General features: G+C 41.6%; 1 protein-coding gene across 1 annotated transcript in view; it reads right to left on the bottom strand.

Moving 5' to 3' along the window:
- b4galnt4a (beta-1,4-N-acetyl-galactosaminyl transferase 4a) overlaps positions 1-23,943 on the bottom strand; it is a 119,552-nt gene that overhangs the window by 61,879 nt on the left and 33,730 nt on the right. The window contains exon 2 of the mRNA XM_070831226.1: positions 18,461-18,573. Coding sequence (XP_070687327.1) covers positions 18,461-18,573 — 113 coding nt within the window. The remainder of the gene's footprint in view (positions 1-18,460; positions 18,574-23,943) is intronic.

Here is a 23,943-nt window from a genome sequence, read left to right on the forward strand (position 1 = left end):
CACATTTCCTTCAAGCTCCTAGTCCATTGTCAACAGGACAATGATGGCATGGATGAGCATGAAATTGGCATACGGACTCAAAGCTCTGAGATCTTCCACGTTAATGTGTGTTGCTGTCTGTGTCAGTATTCTGTCGCTCGTGTGCACCTGTTCAGAACATAGATATAGATGCACGCAGCCACACACTTCATTACGATAAAAACTGGCTTCGGGGGAACTTGTTGGGATCAATAAGCTACCAGCAAGACCTCTTGGAGGTGGTTGTGTTTTCATTATCTGTGACTGTGTGTTAAAGCAACACTGAAAGAGCACCCCAAGTGCTATTATGAGCTTGTGCAGAGATTAGCTATGCCTACAATCAATACTCACATCTTCTTATCTTATCCCTACTGAATAAACATACCGATAGCAACACCCTCACACTAGAGGTCTACAGGTCTGTTTCCTGCTCGGAATATTTGACGGATAAGGTTAACAGCAGCAAATCAGTCATTATTACAAAAAAAAGAGTGGCTCAATAGTCAATAGTCTATTACTAATAGACTCAAGGGCTAAGATGCACTGAGTTTATTAAATCAACATAGATATTAAATTACTTAATGAACGTTTATTTTATTGTGAACCAAATAAAGTTTAGCTTGTAATGTAACTTCATCTTATGTGTCATGACAAGAGAAGCACAGCAGTAACACTAATAATTTAGATGCCCCAGTAAAGCAGCGTGCACAGTTACCAATGCCCTCCACCGGCACAGTAGCATCTAAAGTGGAGCAATTAGTTACACCTGTGTTTGACGTGTCAAAATGGCCGCTCTGAGGAAGGTCTAGAGGCTAACTAAATGTTAGCAGTGCCAGCTGTGTGGTCCCGCTAGCAGTCCGGGGGGGGGGGGGGCTGCTGCTGTCAATGGACAATTACCGCTCATGGCTATTTACCTCAACTGTAGTGAGCAGCAAGCCAACAACAGTGTTCTGGAGTGAGGAAAGAAAACAGCCACTGAGTAAAAGCCATGGTAAGTGTTCACTTTGTGTTTTCACAAGCTCTGACTTACCTGAATGTGTATCCTGTTTAAATCACAAACATTAAAAGAAAAATCAAGCACAGTTTGGGGCGCCTGTTGGGGTCTGAAGTGATGATTGCTTATTTATTTCAACTGACTGTTTCTATAAAACCTTGAAAAATAAGAGTGATTTGTGAAATATGAAGTGGGTATTCAAAAAAGCCGTGTAATCATAAATGTATCTACAGCGTTAAAGTGCATGTCACTACACAAGCAGTTACATGAAGAACTTACAGCAAACAAGACATACTGAGTGTGTGTAACGTGTGCTGCAGCGCATTTCACATGTGGTGTCTGTGATATGTAGGTTGCCTGCTGCCTGCCCGAATTCTGCAACTGACATTTCTGCTGACCAGCACCCCCAAGCTCTCTGCCCCGCTTTACTATTATCTTCCCTCCATCCTTCTTCCTCAGGCAATTCTCCAGCCCCTTTCTCTCTTCCTTTCTACTGAGAAATACTATTAATTTAGTGTGATTTAACTTTTTCTCCAAGTCCAGAGAGAGCTAAATGGAAGCTTAATACAAACCCGGCCCCCCTCCGGACTAGATGTATGAAGGACCACTTATTATGCAAGCTTTTAAAGTGCTCTTTAAAATGTTTGCCAAGCTCTCCATTAAAAGTCTCCTTAAATACCCGGTGTAACCCAAAACTAACCAGGATTAATGGTGAGAATGAGTAAGTAACTATCAATCAGGACAAATCCTACCCTTAGCTTTACATCCTGGCTAAAGACTGATAAAAAAAATATTCTGCTGCAAAAGGGAAAAGAAAAAGCTAAAGCACACAGGAAAAAGTTCCCATTTAGAGAGCTAGAAAAAACACAAACGCTGTCATGACAATAAGCCTAGAGGTTAAAAAAAAAGGCTTCAATTTATTTGACTTTGCTTTGTTTTAATGCTTTTAATTTGAGCCACTTGAGCCACTGGGGGAGAGGAGGGGATGAGAAGACCCTGAGGCCACACCAGAGTCCATTTATACCTGACTTTAAGAAAGACAGGAATGTGTCAGCAAAGCCTGTGGCACCAGGGGATGACTTTTACTTTTTCATTTTTTACCTTTTCATCCTTCTCCCACGATTTCTTTTGGTTTCCTTATAAGATTTGCCGTCACCCATGGGCCCAGAGAACATTTCTTCCATCTCAAAGAAAGCTCAGCCGCTGTAGCTCAGCGTCCATGCATGGATTTTGTACTTGCATGTGTGTGTTTCAGATGAGTGGCATATTTGACCTTTGTGATGATGGCATTTTTAAAATAGTTGCTTTGCTTCTGGAGTCTTGGAGTCTTTCTCTCTCTATAGTACCGCCAGTGCTAACAGACGGGACAGACATGAGCAGCTTTGAAAAGGAGACCTCTGGTTAATAACCTGTGTCAAAATCAATGTCTCTCCAGCTCTCTCCTCTATAGCGCACTTCATCAACTGCACACCTATTTGGAGATCTTACATCCACCTATCTGCTCTCCACTGTCTCTATAACAAACATGTCTATGTCTCCTCACTTTCCTTCTTTTGCCTCCATGTTGCGTCGTCATCTGCAGCCATCCCACATTCCCTTTGTCACCAAGACAGCAAGACAGACAAAGAGTAATTAAAATTGCCCCTGCTGCTTTGCGTGTAATGTCCCTGTCAGCCCACCATAGCCTTGGAGCCACTTCACAGCAACATACTGCCTCCATTTGGCCCAAAAGCTTTCACAACACTGAGTCACTCTGCAAACTGCTGAACTGAGGTCACATTTATGCAACTTTATTCATAAAATTATACAGTTAACCTGACAGAGAAGACTTACTGTAGGTAAGCTTTTATTTTCTCACAGCAGTCAAATTCCATGATATTTTTGTTTATTCTGGGTTGCAGGTTCAAAGTGGTGAAACACTTGGACCGAGCCCTAAAAATAAGACAAAATGTCTACCACCCCCAGATGGAGTGTCAAAATACTCTGTGCCGCAACACTGAAGGTGTGGACATTTTGCGACTTTTCAGGCAGTGAACGTGGTATTTCAGCTAATGATAATGGTGTGTTTTATCCTCAAGTCAGCTTCACCTGTCAGGTTTCACAGAGAGCCTCTTTCCTGTGAAGCACACATTATCTACATACCTAAAAAAAGATCCCCCACACCACATAGAAAATGAGAGCATCTGGTTACTGACATAAATGGCGCTGTTTATCACCTGTGCACTATTTTGACACTTGCCTCACTTTTACATTTCATCATTCTGCCTCTAACCTCTCTGACACCAGCTCTATTTTAGCACCCAAACAGCACACTCAAAACCAACTCGGTGGCATGGGTATTCACTGGTGTCTGCGCGTGGTAGAGGAGATGGATGGCAGCAAGAAAAGAACAATGAATCTTCATCATAGTCCGTCACTGTTTCCATCTCGCCTGCACACACCCACAGTCCCAAGCTGCTCCTTTGTCTTCAGGCTCTGTTTGTGTATCTCGAACCTCATGCTCGCTCAGCCCCTCTACCGATCCTCACTTATGCTTTCTATCCATTCATCCATCCATCCACCTGTCCGCTCGTCCACTCTCTAGACACCTGAAGGAGGCGGAAAGGTCATTTATAGCTCATTCTAGGACATTGCTTTCTCCCTTATTTACAGCACGCCCACAATGTTCTGGAGCGTCCACCGATATGAAATAGGTGCGTGGGTCATAATTTCATCCAGCTGCAGGCGTCTTGTCAGATCAGAGATGACATGTACTGTACGCCCATATACCACCACCTGTAATACTGTACAAAAGACCCTTCAGGAAAGAAACACACTGTATGATACCACTCACTCCACACACTGTATGGTTGATATTTTTATGCTGTCTGGGTGTTATTTATGTCATGCCTTGTATCAGTTTTCAGCATAGTGACAGCAAACAAAGTTGGTACAGCTATAAAATTGCTGCATCTTAAACTTCCATTGCAGACTTTCCCGTACTGGGGGAGGGCAATGATTGGGCGTGACAAACCGGTCAACTCTTTCAATGTCACTGTGTATGTGTATGATTTGGCTTCTTTCTCGCTCTCTCTGAGCCTACATACAGCCATACAATTCTGGGAATACTATAACGGGTCATTTAACGTGTATGTAATACAGTCCCTATTTTATGGTTGTATGTGTTATATAAATTCAAGCAAACCTTCAGAAGCAAAATTGTCTTTTTACCATACGAAAAAGCCCAAATTCTCAGTTTTCTCATTCTCAATTTCTCATGAAATCGCCCAATCAAAGAATACATCAACAAACCACAGGATTCCTTCATGTGCTTGTTTTGTGCTACAACCAGTGACTCCACAGTGCAGCTTGTAAGATGAAGAAAATTCACGGTTTTTCAAATGGAAATGAGTTGTGTGATGAGTGGGGTTTTATCCGTCATTACTGTAGCTTTTAATTATCATAGCTGTTTGGTTTGTACATTGCTTGTCTTCATTAGCTATTCGCCAAACTTCCATTTTGTCCATTTTGTCACCTTTTTTTTTTTTTGCAAATAATACAGAAACCTCTTCTGTTAATCCAGAACTTGTGGCTGCATTAATTATGGCAGCATAAAATCTTCTGATGATTCCTTGTGACCCTGAGAGAGACTAGCTGCATACAGAATGAGGCGAGAGACATGATGAATATTGCAATACATTTTACATATTCTGGCCCTTGTACTGTATATCACTATAGAGCGTGGGGAAACTTTTAAAAACTAAAGCCATGACAAGAAAGATGTGCTGTAAGCAGCCAGAAATGTGAAAAAAGAAACAAAACTGCATTCTTTGAGGCAACTGCTAACTTTTGGTAGGTCTGTAAGTGCAGATGACAGAAGGAATGGAAGTCCAAAACAGATGTGAGATGATGGAGACATGTCAAGCCCTGCAGGCTGTGGCTGCGACTGCATTTTCTATGGCTCTAAATACTCCAGGGAAAACCTTTAACAGTTGCCAATTTCCAGCCATCTGGCCAAGATTTGTAGTTTCTCTTCTGTGTGGATTTAACCAGCTGGAAAGTTCTGGAAAGCGAGTCTGCTCGTTGTCATCTGTCCCTCTCAGTGTGTGAGTAATGTTGGCTTACTGAGACCTGATCAAGGGCCGATACTTGGTACAGAGAAAGAGGAAGCTTAACCCTGGAGAACCCAAGAACCCTTTTCTTCTTTGGAAAATTATGAACTATGCATTAAATGACTGCTATAAGTTCATTGAACACCAACATATCCACTTTTTCAATTTTAACCCTTTATTCCCTAATTTAGGATTAGGGCCAAATTTGACCCATTGGGCTTTAGGCATATCATTTCAAAGAATCACAATAACAAACACTGTCAATGCAAACTATTTTAAACTTAGGAAAATAATCAGTTAACCACACAGCTACATTTAACAATGTTTTTTTTGCTTTATTTGTTGCATGTTAGAACTGGATTTCAAATGTACAAACACACTTTGGCCAATGGAAACAAGAACACAAGGCCTAAAAACTAACACCATGGGTCTTTGCTTATCAAAAGATCTGTTCTGCTAGAGAGAGGAACTCACACTAGACATTGTGGTAGTCTTTGAAACAATTTCTTTTTTTGTTGATGCAGAGAGGAACTGCACATTTTTCACAGTGCATTTCCGTTTTGAGGTCCTTGCACACAGCACATCGACGGCAATTTACTTATTATATATATTTATATATAAAATAAGTAATAAGTTATTATATTATTATAGTTTTATTATAAGTATTAGTCTCTGGCCCTGTACTACCGAGGTAACTTAGTAAAATATATTATACAAATGAATTTATTTCAAGGCTTTAGCCAAATACAGGACTGTCACCATTCTCCATCTACAAAGTCACTCAAAGAACCAAAGGGTCATTTTTGACCCGACATTTTTTAACCCATGCACCCAGAGGGTCATTTTTGGCCCATCGTTTTTTGAACTAGCTCAGAGTTGCTAATTTATCCAAAAAGAATATAAAACGTACTTCTAGGCATTCTGCAAGCTAATACTAAATAGATTAACAAAAAATACACAATTTTACCAACCACTGGTTTGCTGAGAAGACGATTTTGTTTGGGTAGGTTTCCAGCTCAACGAAACAGCATGTGGTCAGTCATTTTGTCACTACCACTCTGGCTCATGTCAGTTCAATATTCATCCACTAAGTGTCTCTATGCAGGGGTCAGAAGTGGCACAAATTTTGGGTAGCAGCAATTAACAGCGGCCAAATTTGACCCCATGGGTTCTCCAGGGTTAAAACCATCATCTATGACAATTCAGTCATAAAGTATAGGCACCCAGCTCACCCTTAAAGTATATATTTAGCTGTGATGATGATAATTTTGAACTTGAGCTTGAAAAGACAATTAGTTCATTCTGTTAAATAAACCTCTTCTACACGTTCAGTGGCAGGAGAAGTCGTCTTCTTCTGGTTTTCAAATTTTGAGCATGCGCACAACAGAGACCAAGAGACACTCACTCAAACTACACCATTGATTCAATGGTTGCAATTAACATAGTGTTGCTCTGTCCGGTCAGGCGCAAATTGAAAAAGCCAATAAAAATTGGTTTTCTCCTGCCAGCTGCCATCTCACAAGAGTCTGAAACGACCACTCCGGACTCATCCATGCCTCCAAGCCAGCAGCATCGACTCACGTGTCGATATACCTGCAAACTTCTACCGGCTCAAGTGAGAAAAATCAAGGCAGTGGGTTGTTTAAAGACAGAATAAATCTAGGAGGACGCTTAAAGAAATTGATATCCTGACAATAACAGCAGAGCCAAACAAAGCGCTTCAGCAGCTCGCTCTGTCCGCTACTGTAGCCTAGATTAATAGACTGCTTGGTTGCCCTGTTTAGGCCATTACCCCAGGATGAGATACATGAAGAATAATCACCTTCTTTCATTCAGCTCAGCCATTACATAGTCACGGTTAATGTTTAATCTTAAATCCATTCATTTTTTCCCCTCAAAGTACTACTTATGACATGTGAGTTGTCACATAAATTGAAAGATCATATCTGATGTGTGTGGCACGATTGGAAACGCTGCTACATGAGGCCCCGTCTCATTTATCACCTACTCGCAAAGACTTTTAAAGGTCAAACTTGATCTGTGGTTTCTATGGTAATCACAGCAGTGTGATCTGTAACTGTCAAGTGCAGCAGGGTATATTGACTAAAATATTATGGCATTATAATTATAGCATTATACCAGTATTATAATGGACTAATATAAAGTGGAATTTTAATGCAAAGCATTCTCTCGTACCCATAAGATGGCATGAAATCAGGAGGAAGAGGTCGCTGGGGAAAGAGGAAGGTGAGCGAGGAAGAGCAGTTTTGGTTGTGGAAGCAGAAACACTAATGGAGCTCATGAAAGGGTGAGGAGGAGGAGGAGGAGGAGGCTTAAAAGAGAGCAGAGGTTAGAGGAGAGGAGGAGAAATGATTCCTGCTCACGTCTGCACGCAGTCAGTACGATCACTTACGGTTAACATGAGGAATTAATTTGTGCATTCAATCAGGCCTTCCCAGATATGTGAGATTGTACAGCAAGTGTATCACAATATGTATTTTGCATGTCCAAAACTTTTTCTGTAAATACTGCAAAAGATGTTGCCTAAACTTTCCATTCTCGCGTATTTTTATAAAGAACACTTTTGCAAAATGGCAAAGCAATGATTTTTGATACAGTTAAAATGAAAAATGAATAGATTCAGTTGAAATATGAATATATGGTATATATTGTAAAGGTATAATTTGCATATGTTTATGACACACTATAATGTAGTTATACACAGTTGTAAGAACCTTTTATTTCTATATCAATGCATTTGTCAAAACTAGAACTCCCTCTGTGAACCATTCTTAAATTAACTTACCCATAACTTCAAAGAGTTAATGGGTCATCGACAGTATAACAGTTGTAATTATATAACACACTGTTATGTCTGTTGTCTTCGTCTTTGTTCTGCATGGCAGGTGTCTTGGGGATAAGTGCTTTAAACCCGCCTATGAGTGATTTTGTACATAAACAATGACTAGATGACTGTAAGGATTTCTTCATGTGCATCATCATATATCATCATCAAATATAATGGCAGCTATGCTATACTGTGTCATCGATCATTAATTAAATACTTTCTTAATTAGACACAATTTCCCAGTCTGGGATCAATAAAGTACATATATCTATGCATCTATCCATCTAAATGTTTTTCACCAGTCAGGACACTGTACAGAAGACACATTAATAACCTTCCTTCCAACTACAATGCCGTGTGTCAGAAACTATGTATTAAGTGTTTCTATACTGCATATGAATGCTAAATAGGCTAAATATTGCTGTGTTAGGTACATTAACCCGGATTATTCTCTTTTGCAAGAGGGTGGAAATTAAGACTGGAAGAAGAAGGGCGATGAACAGGCAAGTAAAAAGGGTGAAGACAAGAAGAGAACAAGGTGGGTGACCACGGGCGGTGAGGCAGGCAAAGACACCACAGAGATCAATCAGGAGGCTCCGAGAGTCTGGCCTCTGCCTGGACAGCATGGGGACAGCACAGATCAATGAGGAGAAAGGCCCTCAGGCTGGTTCACCACAGGAGACAATACATTATATACTGGGAACACACTCTAGCCGAATGAGGGGAGAAGGATTGGAGAGAAAAGAGGTGAAAAAAAGGAAAGGATTTAAGGTCCACATAAATCAAAACACAGTTATAGCAGCTTGTTTCTACACCTACACGAATGTTAACCTGTAAAATTGTCATCAGTGTTTTTATCAGTAGTACTTGTTTTGCACTGAACATCAATGAGTTCCATCCAACGCATCTCTGCATGTATTGGTAAATGTTTTGAGGCCACTCTTAGATGAAAGTGTAGACTAAAATAAAAAAAAATGAGTCACTGGAAAGCTAACACCTATAGAAAACTCCCTTGAGAAAAGCTGGAAACTGAAGCAAAACACGAAATCCCCTCCAACTCTTCAGAGATATGGCACTCGCTCTAACACTGGCAAACAGGGAATACTGATGAAAGCAGGAAATGTTCCCACGGGAATGCAAATGAACGTGCTCCTCCTCTTCTTCAGACCTGCATAAACACAGCATGCCCTCACCAACAATTTTGCTTCAGACTCTATTACTCACATCATTCCATGCATCTATCTATCTATGGATGGATCATCCATCCATAGATAGATAGATGCATGGAATCCATCCATCCACAGCACTATGCTGCCAAGCCTTCCATATCTGCCGCCCGTCTAGTAAATACCTGAGCGGTGGGAGATTTGGCAAGAAAAATGAGGAGTGACTAAGAAAAGCTTAGCTTCTATTGTTCAGCGTTTTTCAGTGAGGTTCTTACCCCTGCCTTGTTTCCATTGTTGACTGTTTTTTCATTTGAAGAATCTTTATAGAACAGAAGAAAAATGGAGGTGTGCACGGGTTTTGTTTCCCTTTATCAAGTAGCAACAGGAGCAGCACCTGCTTGTTTAATCTGAAAGACACACAGGCTGATCTTCTACACACACTTCTGCACTGATGACTTCCACTGGAGGCCATTTTCTATGATCAAGCCTTCTAGTGAAAAAGCACTTAAAACATTAAGCACTTAAACAAGTTTATCTAGCAGGGCTTGATGCAGTTTCCCATCAAGGGCCTTTGACCATCAGCTCTTTCTATTTTTAAGAATCCCGTTCTTCCTAAGTAACACTGCCAATCCTGCATATGCACGTCCGAGTTGTTATAATTTCAATACATTTTAGAATTGGCCCAGTGAAATAATCATTGAGTGACATAGGCAGTGTCCTAAAAAGCCATCTGAGTGTGAATAGTGGGGAAAATCTATTTCCTTACCACAAAGGGATTACATGCAGCACTCAGACTGGGTGAGGGCATACATATACCCTAAAATCCCACAACATTCCACCTCAGTTTTTCATTTTTTTTCTTTATCAAGACTGTTTCATCGTGACTAAAATGAAGATGCCTAATGTAGTGTATCAACAGTTTCTTTTTTACTATAAAAATGTTTCTGCGCATGTCTCCTCACACATAGTACAAAAACCAATTCAAATTAATATGATAAATCACCCAGTCCTATTTCCACCCTGATCAAAGTTTCATTTGCGAAACCAAAATTGTTGTCAATTCAACATAATGAAACTGTCCCTAACACAACTTTAGTATAATTTCTCTTAACGGCAAACTCTCTTTCTCTTTAGCAAACAGGACTTGCAGCCCTGAACTCATTGACTTCCTGCACCTTTAGCAGCAGTCCACTTTGACCACACTCAGCAGGCATCCATCATATCAGTGTAATAGAAAGTACCCCACAGAGAGAGAGGGGTGAAGGTGAGAAAAAGGGCCAGACGTATAGTGTGGTGTCATGCTACTGATCCAATGACCTTCACCCAGCATGGCCTCAGCATGAAACTGACCGTCTATAGCAAACAGCCAGCCGGTAACAGCTTAGCACTGACCAAAGCTGGAGCACAGCCAGCCAGTAGGAACCAGAGAAAGTGAGGATAGAGCAGGAATCTTCAATAGTGTGCCTATAAGGATTAATGGTGATCCCACTGTGTAATTCTTTCCCTCCCTTTCTAGGATATAAAGGATGGAAGTAAAACTAAATGCTCTTAGGTTTTAGGAAAAGAGATAAATTGTTTAGGTTTGTTATATTGTCTGCAGTTTCTACAGTATGCTGTGCATGTACAGTATACTGCGTGCACACACAGAGCTGCTGGTCTTGAGAAACAGTCGTCCCCTCTGGCATCTGTTCGTGGGCAGCAGAGTATGAAGACCATGCAGACCTCAGTGCTGGAGCTGTGCCTGGTAGCTTATTGCAGGCCCACCGCCTGTATCTCCATCCTCTGTGACCCAACACCAGGCTGACAAATGCCTGGTAGGTGATATCATAGTGAGAATGAGTGAAAGCACTGAGGCACCCAGATGAAAAACAATTCTGGACTGAGCCCTCAAATAGCCTCATATAACGGAGCTGTCAACACCCCAGAGCTTGAAAAATGACAGGGAAGAATTCACTGTTTGTGGCGTTACGGCTAGTTATCAGAGGCTTGTTGTTTAACCAAGCCGTTTGAAGTGAAATTATGTACATCCAGGGGAATTGATTAGCTATCAAGGGGATATGCTCTGCTGCATGAGAGCCAGTACTTTACTGTAAAGGCTTTGAATGTTAAGTTCTAAAGACAAGGTAAATTGATGCGTCAGGTTAAAGGTAAACCATGAAAACGGTTTGTACTCTGTATTGGACTTGGAGTTTGGGTAACAATTTCACTGTTTGCCTTCATTCTCACCTCCGAAGAGGTTTAGATAGTCTAGGGGTTTGTTTTAAGCCTGTATGATCAACTGAATGCTCATGTCAGACTTCTTATCATTGTTTAATTAATCAAATTGATGGGCCCAATTTTATTACTACCCATAGGAGTAATTGTGATAAGCCAGATTCACCCTTGAATTCTTTGTAAGTGCATGACGAAGGTTAATTAGTATGTATCTGTGGAACAATTCCCCCTGTGTCCTGTCACTGAGTTAAAGATTTAATAAAAATGTGCCATATCTTATTTTCAGTATAGACGCCTTGAGTTTACATCATTATGTGACAAAATCAGACCTCATGTGTTCTTATGATTTCTGTCTGGACAATAGTTGGTTCCCATCTCTGTCATTCCTCATTGTTTCCCTTCCTCTGCTACGACCACTCAAGTTGTCATAAGTGCAGCAGCCACCATTATCTAAAAGCTCAGAGTTGATATTTTACAGCTTACTGCCCTGCTTACTTGGCAACAGAGAGGAGTCTACTAACAATAGCTCTATTATCCCTCCATTTCCCATTAAGACTGTCAACCTTTAGCAGTTCTTTGCTTCACTCGACAGATAATCAGGACCAGGTTGGCAGTGGATTTCTTCATTAAGAACAAAAATGTAATTAAACTCTTTTTGTAACACAGGTGACAACACAAAGTGGCAGAAAACAAACGCAAAACAAGATCAGACATCCTGAGTCAGGGCACTCGGCTGATGTACCAAATGCCTCATGGGAGATCCATTTCCACTTGGCTGGCTGCAGATCCAATCAGCCAGCAGGAGAGAACTCTGTCAACCAAATGTCAGAGGTGAGGGTACTAAGTCATCCCTTGGCTTCATCTCCCTGAATCCTTCATCGACTATCCTTTTCAATCCATGACAACATCTGACTATACTAAATATGTGGAATGGGTACCTGGAAAAATGAGTCACTGATCTCCACAGTCAAATCTAAATGTCAAATTGAGCAATTAGGCTGTGTCGCTAATCCCTATGTTTGAGTGCATTTACAGATTACTAGGAGCCTAATATCCCTTTAGCACACACAGCGTTGTATCATCGTGGACTTGCCTGTGTAGTGCAGAGGAGAGCGCTGATCAGCCATGCGTTTATTTACTTGTCAGTCCGTGCTCTATGCTCCTCATCATTCTCAGGCAAGTCTCCCCGGTGCCAGCAAAAGCTCCGTCCCATCTCCCATAAACTATCTGCAAGGCCAGAGCGATGTAAGGCGACCGTATTTACAGCCCTGAAAGCAATTGGAGGTTAACAATGAGGCCTGGCTGCTGCGCTTTATGAGCTGCTGTAAAATTGCCACTATGATTAAACTCTCCGCCAGGTGAAAGACAATAGTGCAGCCCTTTCTCTCAGGCTGCCGGTGAAATATCTCCTCACACTTGTCCTCCCCTGCTCGCCTTTCTTCTCATCTCCATAACCTTGTTTGTAGGCCTTTACCTTGGCTAACTGGCTTTTTGCAGCCCACTGTCTTATTAATGTCTGAGAAAGTGGGCTGAGAGTTACCAGCCTGACCTTTAAGGGTGTATGTGTGTGTGTGTGTGTGTGTGTGTGTGTGTGTGCCATGGTGCATAACATATTGGTCTTTAGATTCCAACACACGAAAGATTTACTAAATAAACTTTAGCCTGGAATTTAACAAGCCGAGCTGCTTGTGATGCAAGTATCACGTGTTTGATCAACCATCGTCACTTTCGCCGCAATAGATAGAACCTAGCATTTACCAGATGATGGTGTATGTGGCCTTTGTTGTGTGATGCAGCACGTCAACACTATTTCTCCAAAGGTCAGTGTTAACAGACCACTTCCACACTATTGAAATCCATCCCGTTCATAAGAAGCCACTTCCCCACAGCAGTTGCTTTTGCTTTCAGCCATGCATGTTGCTGCTATATAGCAACATAGTCAACACATCAGAGCATAATATCACAGCATCATGACAGAGGGGTGTGGACCCCTGGTGTGACATGATAATATGCAGCAGCAACACACGTGGTTGATAGCAAATGTAACGTGATACTAAACTAAATGTAACAACTTCAGATTAGTAGAAGCAGTTTGATAAAAATTTACCCTCAAAGAAAAAAAGTAAAAGTGCTGCACAACATACTCCGTCATCCAGTGACATTATTGACCCCAAGACCAGTGGCGTCAGTCTGATTCAGCTCAGGTGATCGATCAGGACGCTGTAGGCTCACATAGCAGCCATCTCATCAGAGCACCACGTTGCACAGTTGCAAAAAAACAAACAAAAAATGTACAGTTGGGAAGAGTAAAGGCTAACAATGCAAGTAGCCAAACAGCAGCTGGACACACAGTTTAGATGAGTTGAAGTGAGTTTTAAGTTCTGTATTGATCAGCCAAACTACACTAGGCCTGTTTACAACAGAAACTGACCAGAGAGTTATTCAAAGCGCCTCTGTCTGCTCCTGGGTTCAGGAATTGGCCGTAGAAATCTGACTGTACCAGCTGAAATCAGGTTATTACAATTATATTGCAATTACAGTTCTTATAATGAAAAGTATTGTTACTTCAAATGCATTGCAATATTGTGATATGTTTGTCTTTCAATCTTTAGTGTGTTCTTCCTCAATTTTCTCAGCGTGTCTGTCTAAAATCACTGACTGATAAGCAAAATATCTTTTGACAAGTCGTTCTTTCATTTATCGTTCAGTCAATGCTAATGATTCCCAGTGTCATCCATTCTGCTCTTCACTTTTGTCTCTTTTTGTCCTGCAGCCTTTTTGTATATGCTGTAGCACTCCTCTTCTGCCTTCATCACTCTCCCCTCTCATCGGGTACGTGAGATGAAGGGGCGGACTCATGAAAGCAATCAGCCACTGACAGGAGAAGCAGAGCACATCTCATCTGTATTAACGACACGCACGCAAACACACCAACACACCAACACATGGCCACATACATGGTAATATGTATGCACCAAACGGCACAAAGAAGGAGGCACACCTTGCTCTATATAACCTTAGTGTCAGACAAAGTGGTCACCACCTGGAGGCTCCTCTGGAGGTGGAACACACACAAATACACAACTAGAAAACCGCATACACACACTTGGTGAAAGTGTAAATCTATTGCAAATTTCATCTTGAAAACCAGGTGGCCAGAGAGATATTCCACTCCTTTCAAATAAATAAATAAAACACCCTAAGTCGATTCCTGTAATTGCCAACCCTGACACACTCTGTCAACTATTTAAGCTGCAATTTTAGTGATTTGCAGGCAAAGAAAGGAAGGTGCAGAGGCAAACAGTTGCTGCGCAGTCACAGCCTTTCACAGAGGCAGAGAGGAAACACAATTGCTTCTTCCGCTCCTCATCTTCTCAACTCTCTTTACTTTAGATTTTCTTCAACTCATGTCCTTCCTTTTGTCTGTCATCTCCTTTACCCTCTCCGGTCTCTCTCTACTTCCCTCTAATGTGCTCAAATTAACACCCCCATTGTTTTCTTGCTTCCAGCCTTCTCTATACATCTGACAACAAACAAGAGACTCTTTTTTTTTTTTTTTTTTTTTTTAAATCGGAAACCAGCTTTTTTTCTTTTACTTTTACTCACACCAAGGATGCCACTTAGCTCCCTCTATCATTAGCGCTTTTACGTTAGAAGCAAGATGCAGAAAGGGTGAGAAACAGAGAGATGAGCAAGTAAAGAGGCCTAATATGTGTTGAATGTCTCTAAAAGTCCTTACTACATTCTCTTGAGCAGTGGGTGATGCGCTAGTGTTTTTCCCTATTCATGTGTGTGTGCTACAGTCCTTGCATCTCCCTGTCGTAAGCCCCCGACCGAGTGTTTGTGCTGCTCAATTGCAATAAGGTCATTCCATTTTCTTTTAGGCTGTCTATTAATTTTGAGTGCACACAGCCTTGGGGGCTTTACTGTTTGTTTTCATCCGTGCTATTTTGGTTTCATTGTCTGAAATTTCTGAAATGGCAGCTTTAGTGAGCTATTAGTGCAGCACAAAACACTAGAGGAGCTTAACAGACGAGGCAAACAAGGAAGAACGGCCTCTGTCCCCCTGACCCATATTGCAACACATTAAACACACTAAATCATCCTTTTCTCTCCCCGTCTTTCTCTCTCACACATACACTTGCACGCACACAGACATCTGGTATTGAACTTATCTTTGGCTATCAGGCCTGGAAACACGGACTACAGCTTTGACCTTTGGCACTGACATTTTCTAAGTGAGGGAGCGTTCTCACTGGAGCAGCGTCACATCGACTGAGTGTGTCAATTACGTTGCTTTGGATTTCCTCGAGATGTTGGTGCTGAATGAGCAGCAAAGAAGTCTGGAGAGATGTGAAACACAGTGTGCCATGTACGCACACACAGAGAAGAGCACACACTCAGGGGTCAAACATTACTACAACGAAGAGCTGGTAAATGTGCATGTAAATTATAGATGAAGAGATACTGTTATAGAGATGAACAGGAAAGTCTGAAGGGTGAGGCGCACACACACACACACACACACACACACACACACCTTTGACAGGATAGAGCATTGAGCTTCTAACAAATAAAGCAGTGTTACAGATTACCATAAATAGAGCTCAGTCTTATACTCTACTGATCGTAAATTCAACTAAGCGCCTCCTGCTGCAGGCCAGTTCTATCTCTTGTATTGTAATTGTGATGATTTAGAGCGTGTTTACTGTCCAAGTGTGAACACAGTTCATCTAAGTGATCATTATTTGAAGTAAACCAAATCTATCACCCATCGTTTAGGGAACAAATGACAAAGCAACGCTATTAAAATTCATAAAAAGCGTGCCATAAACTTTCTGACACATTTTAGTGACTTCAGCAGAATGCTTACAGTGCAGCCGAATACTTGAGCTTCAGTACACGAGCCTGACTCACCCCGAGAGCCGCTTTTCATTTGACTGTTACAGAAGAGAAGCCCTAACGCTATCAGGCAGGTTTAGAGTTTAGAGGAGGGCTGTTCCGAAAAACCCCCGCCGGCTTCCCTTCATGACTCTTATCTCTTCAAGCACATTTCCTAACGCCTTCACTTAAATCGATTTTGAAGACGACTGCATTTTATGGAATAAGATATATCGTCTTCTTCTCGCAGACTAGTCCTCTCGGCTAGTCGAAACCCATACAGCGATATTGGAACAATTTGGGTTTTAACGTTAACTGTGTTTGGGTCTTAAACTCCTGCAGCCACAGCAAGTGTGTGGCGTCCATGTTCTGAATGTTTTGCGCGCTATGTGTGTTTGTATTGCAATGATGTTCAGTTGCACATTTTGTAGCAGACTGTCAGATCTGTCAAAGATATAGTAACTACAGCACATGGAGGTCAGAAATCAGGGTGACAGTAATATGTCTGACAGAGAGGCATACAATAATGGTCAAAATCAGATATATACTTCCTGACCATGTATTATGCTATTATACATCGTTCCATTTCAGCAAAAAAAATAAAAGCACCAATCATTTCTTAGAGTGAACTGTACGGTTCCTGGTTCTCACCTATCTAATTCATTTGAATTCATTCCACATACAGCAGCCTCTCAGGGACTCCCTTTTTAGCCCAGTGTAATGATCCTCTCTAGCAAGCAGAGAGGTAAAAGCTTTTGATTATCAAAATACCAATAACTAAATCTGATACATCTCATTAATCTGTATCTGTCTACATCCCTTACTCTACAATGATTCTGATATCAAACATTCATCACAGCCACGTATATGGAGAAGATTTAATTACTGCAGATTGTCTGCCTTCGGAGCCTCATTCTTTGGCACCTCGGGTAGTTTTACAGATACCTGAGCCTCAGGCAAGAAACCATTTCAAGGTACAGAGCCTGTCAACATGAGTGGCAAGTGCTGGGGTGGAAACCTGGTCAACTAAGGTTGAGGAAGGAGGGACTAATAAAAAATTGCCTGCCTGAAGGCCAGAAGATGAGTGGAGGTGAACAATGTGTTTTACTGCAAGATGTAATTCTTAAATTCTTTCAGTGGGTTTCAATCTTTTGGAATCAAGATCTGCTATCCTGTAGAGACCTAACAACCAAAAATAACCAGTTTTGTATAAAATCAACATTTCCTCACTGTCGGGGGTCCTTAACCCCAATTATCGCTTCCAAATGCAAATTAGCAAGATATTTCTTTTTGAAATCCATTTTAGCAGACATTAAGATCAGACAGTAAGTATGTGCACACTGATGTTGCATACAGATTTGGAGAGAGAGGTTTTTTTTTTAGACATTTTGATAATAATCCTCCTTTGGACTGTTTGTTGGAGGCAACAGGAGCTCATCGTTTCAACACACAGTTGGACCTAATGCGCTCTGCAGGTCCTGCAGTATGTGGAAATTGTGAGCGTCTAAAATTGCTATACTTAACCCTAAAATCCCACTGTCAGGGGAAATAAGACTTAAAGTGTCAGATTGTCTCTGCGGTTTGCTGCTGCATGTAGCAAGTGCTAATGATCTCTGACGGTGGTCCGAAATCTGTTTCATGTTCTGCTGTTAGGCGTCACTCAGTCTCATATCATATCTCTCTGCAGGAAAACTATCGTAAAAATAAATGCTTTGGAAGGAGGATGGATTGCATGATGTATTCACAATATATTTTGAGCTGTGGCCTCCCAGAGCTGGAAACATTATCAAAATTGAGTGCAGTGGGTGGGGTCACGATGCTCAACTTTTTTAATGAGCAAATTGGAAAACTTTCAACATAATACAATCTGATGACACATTCTGAAATGTTTTCCCATACATTACATACGGCCTAATTCATATACTCTGTATATAACCTGTATCTAATATGTGTTGTATCGTCCCTGATCTTTTCTCCATTATGAGGAGATGTGGCTGTCACAGCGGAGCGCTAATCAGCGGCTGCACAGAGAACAGAGAGCAAAGTTTTTGACGATAATTAAGACATACACTGTAATTGTTGGAGCCCTGATGAGCTTCTCCACACAACCATGAGCAATAAAACTCATCGTTCCTTAGTCAGAAGGATGTGGGTGGGTAGGGTGCGTGTGTTTATGTTGTGACATCACATTAATATTCTGTCCAGAGTGGTGAGACGGAGCAGAAAACAGCAAGAAAGAAAGACTTACAGCAGCCTCGTCCTCCCTGCTGTCGCTGGTGTCCTCACTCTTGTGGTGGCCGGCTGAGGAGCGAGTGTCCCTCTTACGGCTGGCGTCCGTCCCCTCCGTCTGTCTCTCTCCATCTGGGCCAAGGTGAAAACATGGACACCGCTCAGAAAGCCAGCAAGCACCATTATCCTCACTGTTGTCGCTTTCATAATCACCATCATCATCCTCATTGCCATCATCCTCGTCCCCATTTTAATCATCATCATTAATGGCATCATTGTCATTCTGATCTCTATCATTATCATCATCATCATCACTGTCGTCGATAGCGTAATTATAATTATGAATACTTTCATTACCACCATCATGGTCAACAATCATTTTGAGCTATCACTCATTTTTCCTCCTATTGAGCCTTTCTACTGTAATCAAACCCAGATAAAAGTTTTCCGGAGAAAAAGGAGATTAAGTGGGAAAAAAAATGTAATTGGCAAAGTGAAAAGACACAAGAGAGAAGAATAAAAACCAATCCGGAGGGGAAATGTGAAGAGGGGCGAGTGAGAATGGAGAAGGAAAAAAAAAAGGAGGAGATCAAGAAATGGAGAGACATAAAGAATAGCTTTTCTTGCTGCGAAGTGGAGCTGTTAGGATGCTGTCATGCCACAGATGGATTATGGGAGTTTTGCTGCACAATGATGACAGTTGCCTTGGCCGAGAGAGAACAACCGGAATTTAAATCCACTCATTTCGAGTGTGTGTGTGTGTGTGTGTGCGTGTGAGGGTGTGTGAGGGTGTGTGTGTGTGTGTGTGTGTGTAAGGGTATGTTTTTGTGCGTTGGTCACCGAGCATATGGTCAAAATTGCCACCTCTCTGTGCTGCCAGCATAACACGCGCACATACATACACACGCTGTCATGGACGATCAGACCGGAGCACAATTCAATACAGAGCAGTAACAGGATATTCAGCAGTTTATGAGAGCCTGGTTATTTTGAGTTACAAGTAGCGTATGGATATATATTTCCTATAAGGTTTTCTACCGCTACAAGGAGTTCATATAAAAAGGAAATCCATACCCTATTCACTCCAATCTCTTTTTATTTGTATCGCACAGTATTTGATCCCATTTGGCTTACATGGTTCATGAATGCACAACATTGCTGCAGCTCAGATGGACTGCCATAAAAGGTGGCGCCTAGTGCCATTGACTCCCCCATAAAAAGCAGGAGGGAGGGGACTTTGTGGTGTCCCAAATGCATTACAGTGAAAGTGGTTCATTACTGTCTGCCGAGCAGAGGTGGCTGTGGTGTACGCGCATGCATACAGCCACACACGGAAGGGTGCGCACATGCACACACCCACCCACACACACAGACAGACACACAAGGGGATGGGTTGTGATTAAAAGACAGAATGGGGAGAACGGGTGGCTATAAAGCATAATGAGAGCTAATGGTTTTCCAATATGTCCCCTTAACAATGAGTCTGAGTGGGCTGAATTAGACGGGGCGGGGGCAGCTTTAGGGGAGGTGGTGTGTCTGTGTGTTCATGTAAAGAGACGGAGAGGGGAGAGTAGAAAAACAATGAATAGCAATCAAAGTCAAAAACACACAAAACGTGGCAAAAGTGAAAGTTTTTCCCTCGTACAACTTGTTCAGCATCTCATGAAAGTCTCCAGCAAACATAATTTGTGTTGATGATTTGTTTTCCTCATTTGCTTGGATATCAGCGTGCCTGTCTCCCTCCATTCCCTTTGCAATTTCACTGATTCCAGACAACTGTAATAAAAATCTGCTTTGATCTGAAAAATCATCTCCTTCAGCTGAATAAATGAAACAGCGGAGAAAATTGCCATGTTCACAATGCATTCCCCTCCAGACTGTGCACTCATCTTTCAGTCTGGTTGTGTCAGGGTGTATTGCGTTGTATGTCTTCTGACTCCTGACCGCTCAGGACAAAGTGCACTCGAATAGGTCGCTCCGATTCAAAAGAAAGAAGCAACAAAGAAGCACAATAGCGGCCAGTGGCTGACGAGCAAGCTTTCAGTGAGTGCCGTTTCCATGTCCGGCGAGGCCACGTGAGCCACAGGAACCGTGCTGTGACAACCGCAGTCCAGTTCAACATGCACAGTCTAAGTATGGCCTGCGGGGTCTATCAAAGCTCCACCAGATCAAAGAGCAAACACCAAAGAGTAGTCGTGCTCAACTTGGTCTCACTTCAAGCCTCACTTTCCTGCCATTGTTGAGCCAAAAATAGCAGGACACTTCATCTTCCAAGTTTTGATCTTACTATGTAACTAAAACTTCTTTTTGTAAACGTAGCAATGTGGTTGTTCTGTAGTAAAAATGTGCCTGTGAAATGCATGTCAAAGATATTAAACAAAAGGATATAAAACTGTTATTACAATATAACACATTATCTAAAATCACCCCCGATGGAAAATGAATAGTAAATTCATTTCTTTATACGATGCGATTTATCTTTCGCTTCAGTTTGCTGTTTATTTTTGTTCTTCCTCTGAGTAAACATTGCATGAGTCACCGCATGAGTCAACTGGCAGCACATCTCCCCTTAACCATTTATCGGAGACTATTATGAGCAGGCAATGCGCCAGGGAGTGAGGTGAGACTCCCCTTTGCCTCGCCTCGTTTATGTAAGTGGTAGCTTTAAATATAAATGAGCACGCAGAACACAAAAACCTCATATCAGTCCTACTTGGATATTGAATGAGTGACATCTTCGGAGCTCAAAATAATGACAGCAAGCCAACCAAACCTTCTAAACCTTCTGCTGAAAATAACCCACTGTCAAAGATAGTATAGTTAAAATACATCATACTTGTATAATAATAAAACGTAGCTGACTGTATATTATACTCACAGTGACCTCCACCTTTACAATACTGTGATAGGAAAGCATTGCAAGAAATATTTACAATGCAGATGGTCAAACTGGCAGCTAAAATCCATCTGAGTTTTCTTTAAAATCCTCAATAAATAGAAAAAAAAACAGCTTTAGAGTTTGACGGAGAGAAAATCACCAATGGAAACAGCTGCCAGATGACAGAAAGCAGTCAACCAACATTAGCAGGCAAACTTCAACAAAGAATTCACTTTCAAATCGCTTCTTCTCTTCCTCAGGTCCCTCAAGCATTGTCTTTTGAAGTCTGAGGAGAATAATTTTTGATTGAACTTCTTTCCCGAGAAAATAAGACTTCTTAGGGAGTGAAAGTACAAAATGAGTCCCTGTACCCTATGCACAGCCTTAGAGAAATTGCCTTATCAAGTGAGGTGTAATGTGGAAATAACATGCCACTGCTATTTTATATCGTTATTGTTACATTTAAGTCATTAGTCCAACCACTTGCACAGAGTCCCTTTATATGGATAAATGTTGCAATGAAAGAATTGAAAAAGAACATTCACTGATAATATATTATTCTAATAAATTCTTCAACTATCCCAAAAGGAGAGAACTGCACTTCTGGTTTATGTGTGGTTTAGTGTGTGTGTGTGTGTGTGTGTGTGTGTGTGTGTGTGTGTGTGTGTGTGTGTGTGTGTGTGTGTGTGTGCGCCACCTATCCCTAAGCACCTCTTCACACTCTTAAATGACAGGTTTGTGGGTGCATCAGTGTGTGTCCACACTATGCATACAGGTGTGGACACCTACTTATGTGTGGCTTGTCAGATACAAAGCTGTTGTGCTGCAATGGGGATGAGTCATAAATATTGTCCCCTGCTGGAGAGAGGTAGAGGTTTGATGAACAAATGAAACGGTGCAGTGGTGGTGAATCAACCATACAAAATATTGATGTTGGTCCTTTTATCCAACGCTGCAACTGCTATTCTCCAAAGTAACCAGCATGCATCGCTATCAACTTATGGACACCAACACAAGGTGAAAAGAAGGACTGAAAGAACAGGTTGCACTGAAAGACAGGCATTTATACACACACACACACATGTAGACCATGATGTAGTGTGAGGCGGGGTAAGTCTGTTGCCCGTGGCGAGCTGCTGTGAGTCAGGTGACAGTCTCAGTCCCTGGACTGCAACGGGACTTCCTCAAGCCTCCACGCAGGCTCTAATGAAGGAATGAAGAGCAGACTGGCAGGTTAATGGAAGCCAATCGACTACGGGCCCTCGCCACCAGCAGGAGACCAGGCGGAATACTAATCATTTAGAAGCCTCCTCTCTAATGTTCTGCCTAAACTTTTCATGTCCCCCTGCCCTAAAACTGCAGCAGTATTTACTGTGCAGATAAGATGGTGGACATCAAATTCTGTAACTTCCAGAGGACAGGGGTAGTGACCGGTTTTTGCCTTGTTTTGTAGATTAAGTCTGTGACTTAAGCATATTGGAAAAAAAACACAATAAACAGGAGTCTTATCCAAAGCTGATGTCGGTGTAATCTGTAGATAGAGACGAGGATTGTGGGAAACTTTTTCCAGCTTCGTCTACTTTTGAGAAATGACTAATAAGTTCACCTTGCCTGGGTGCCCTTTTAAAACTAATGATATTCTAAACTCCATGGCTTTGAGCGAACTGCAGCTGTCACAGCTCCACAGCTCTCATCTCCGCTGTATGTGTGCCAACTGATATTTATGTGTGTATTTCGGTGTGTTTGTGCGCATATGCATGCAATATATGCATATGTGTGTGCGTGTTGTATCTGTGTCTCATTTTATCTTTGAATGAGACTGACAACAACTACTGGGTTTCACTGCAAGGCGGTGCCCCGCTGTATGTTAAGTGATAGACAGGATGGTGATACAGCAGAATGCTAATCACAATATCAAAGAAGTGAGTGCAGCAGGAGCTATAAGAGTGACACTGAAGGGTAGTTAAAAGGGAAAAGAGGAGAAATTTGAACCTTACAGAAGAGATCATTAAAAACTGGAGGTGCTTAATTGCGAAGTTCAGCTTGAACATACGTGATAAAGTCCAGCATTCACAAATTAGATAATAATAATGTGTTTGGGAGCCCTCAGGATCTGTTCCATGTAATAGGGCCTCCAGTAAAACAGGAGAAATAACAGCTTACAGCAGCTCACAGTGGTTACAGAAAAACGCCAAGAGTCATTATCACAATTCATTTGTGAAAAGTGGCTCCTACATGGCCTCCTTAGAAAAGACGCAGTCAAGCACACTTAAAGCTCAACGTTAATGACCGAGAACACAGGCAGAGGAGAAAAAATGCATTGAGTGGATGCTTCATGGTTAGAGATGCACATTAAAATACCACAACGAGGTTAAAAATCTATTTGGCCTTGTGGTTCACATTCAAAGTACACATTTATAGGGCTGCAAGTCGCCTGACTGCTGTTGTCAGTTATGTTTTCAATAAATCCATTGATCCTTTAAGGGACAGTTCAGGTTCTTTGAAGTCGGGTTGTATGAGGTACTTATCTGTAGTTAGTGTATTGTAGTTGGCAGCAGTGTACTGCTGCAATATGCTGCTGTGGACAAGGGCAGCAGAAAAAAAAAACATATTTTAGTCACCAA

The sequence above is a fragment of the Pempheris klunzingeri genome, chromosome 5 (genome assembly GCF_042242105.1).
Source record: "Pempheris klunzingeri isolate RE-2024b chromosome 5, fPemKlu1.hap1, whole genome shotgun sequence".
NCBI classification, from domain to species: Eukaryota; Metazoa; Chordata; class Actinopteri; order Acropomatiformes; family Pempheridae; genus Pempheris; species Pempheris klunzingeri.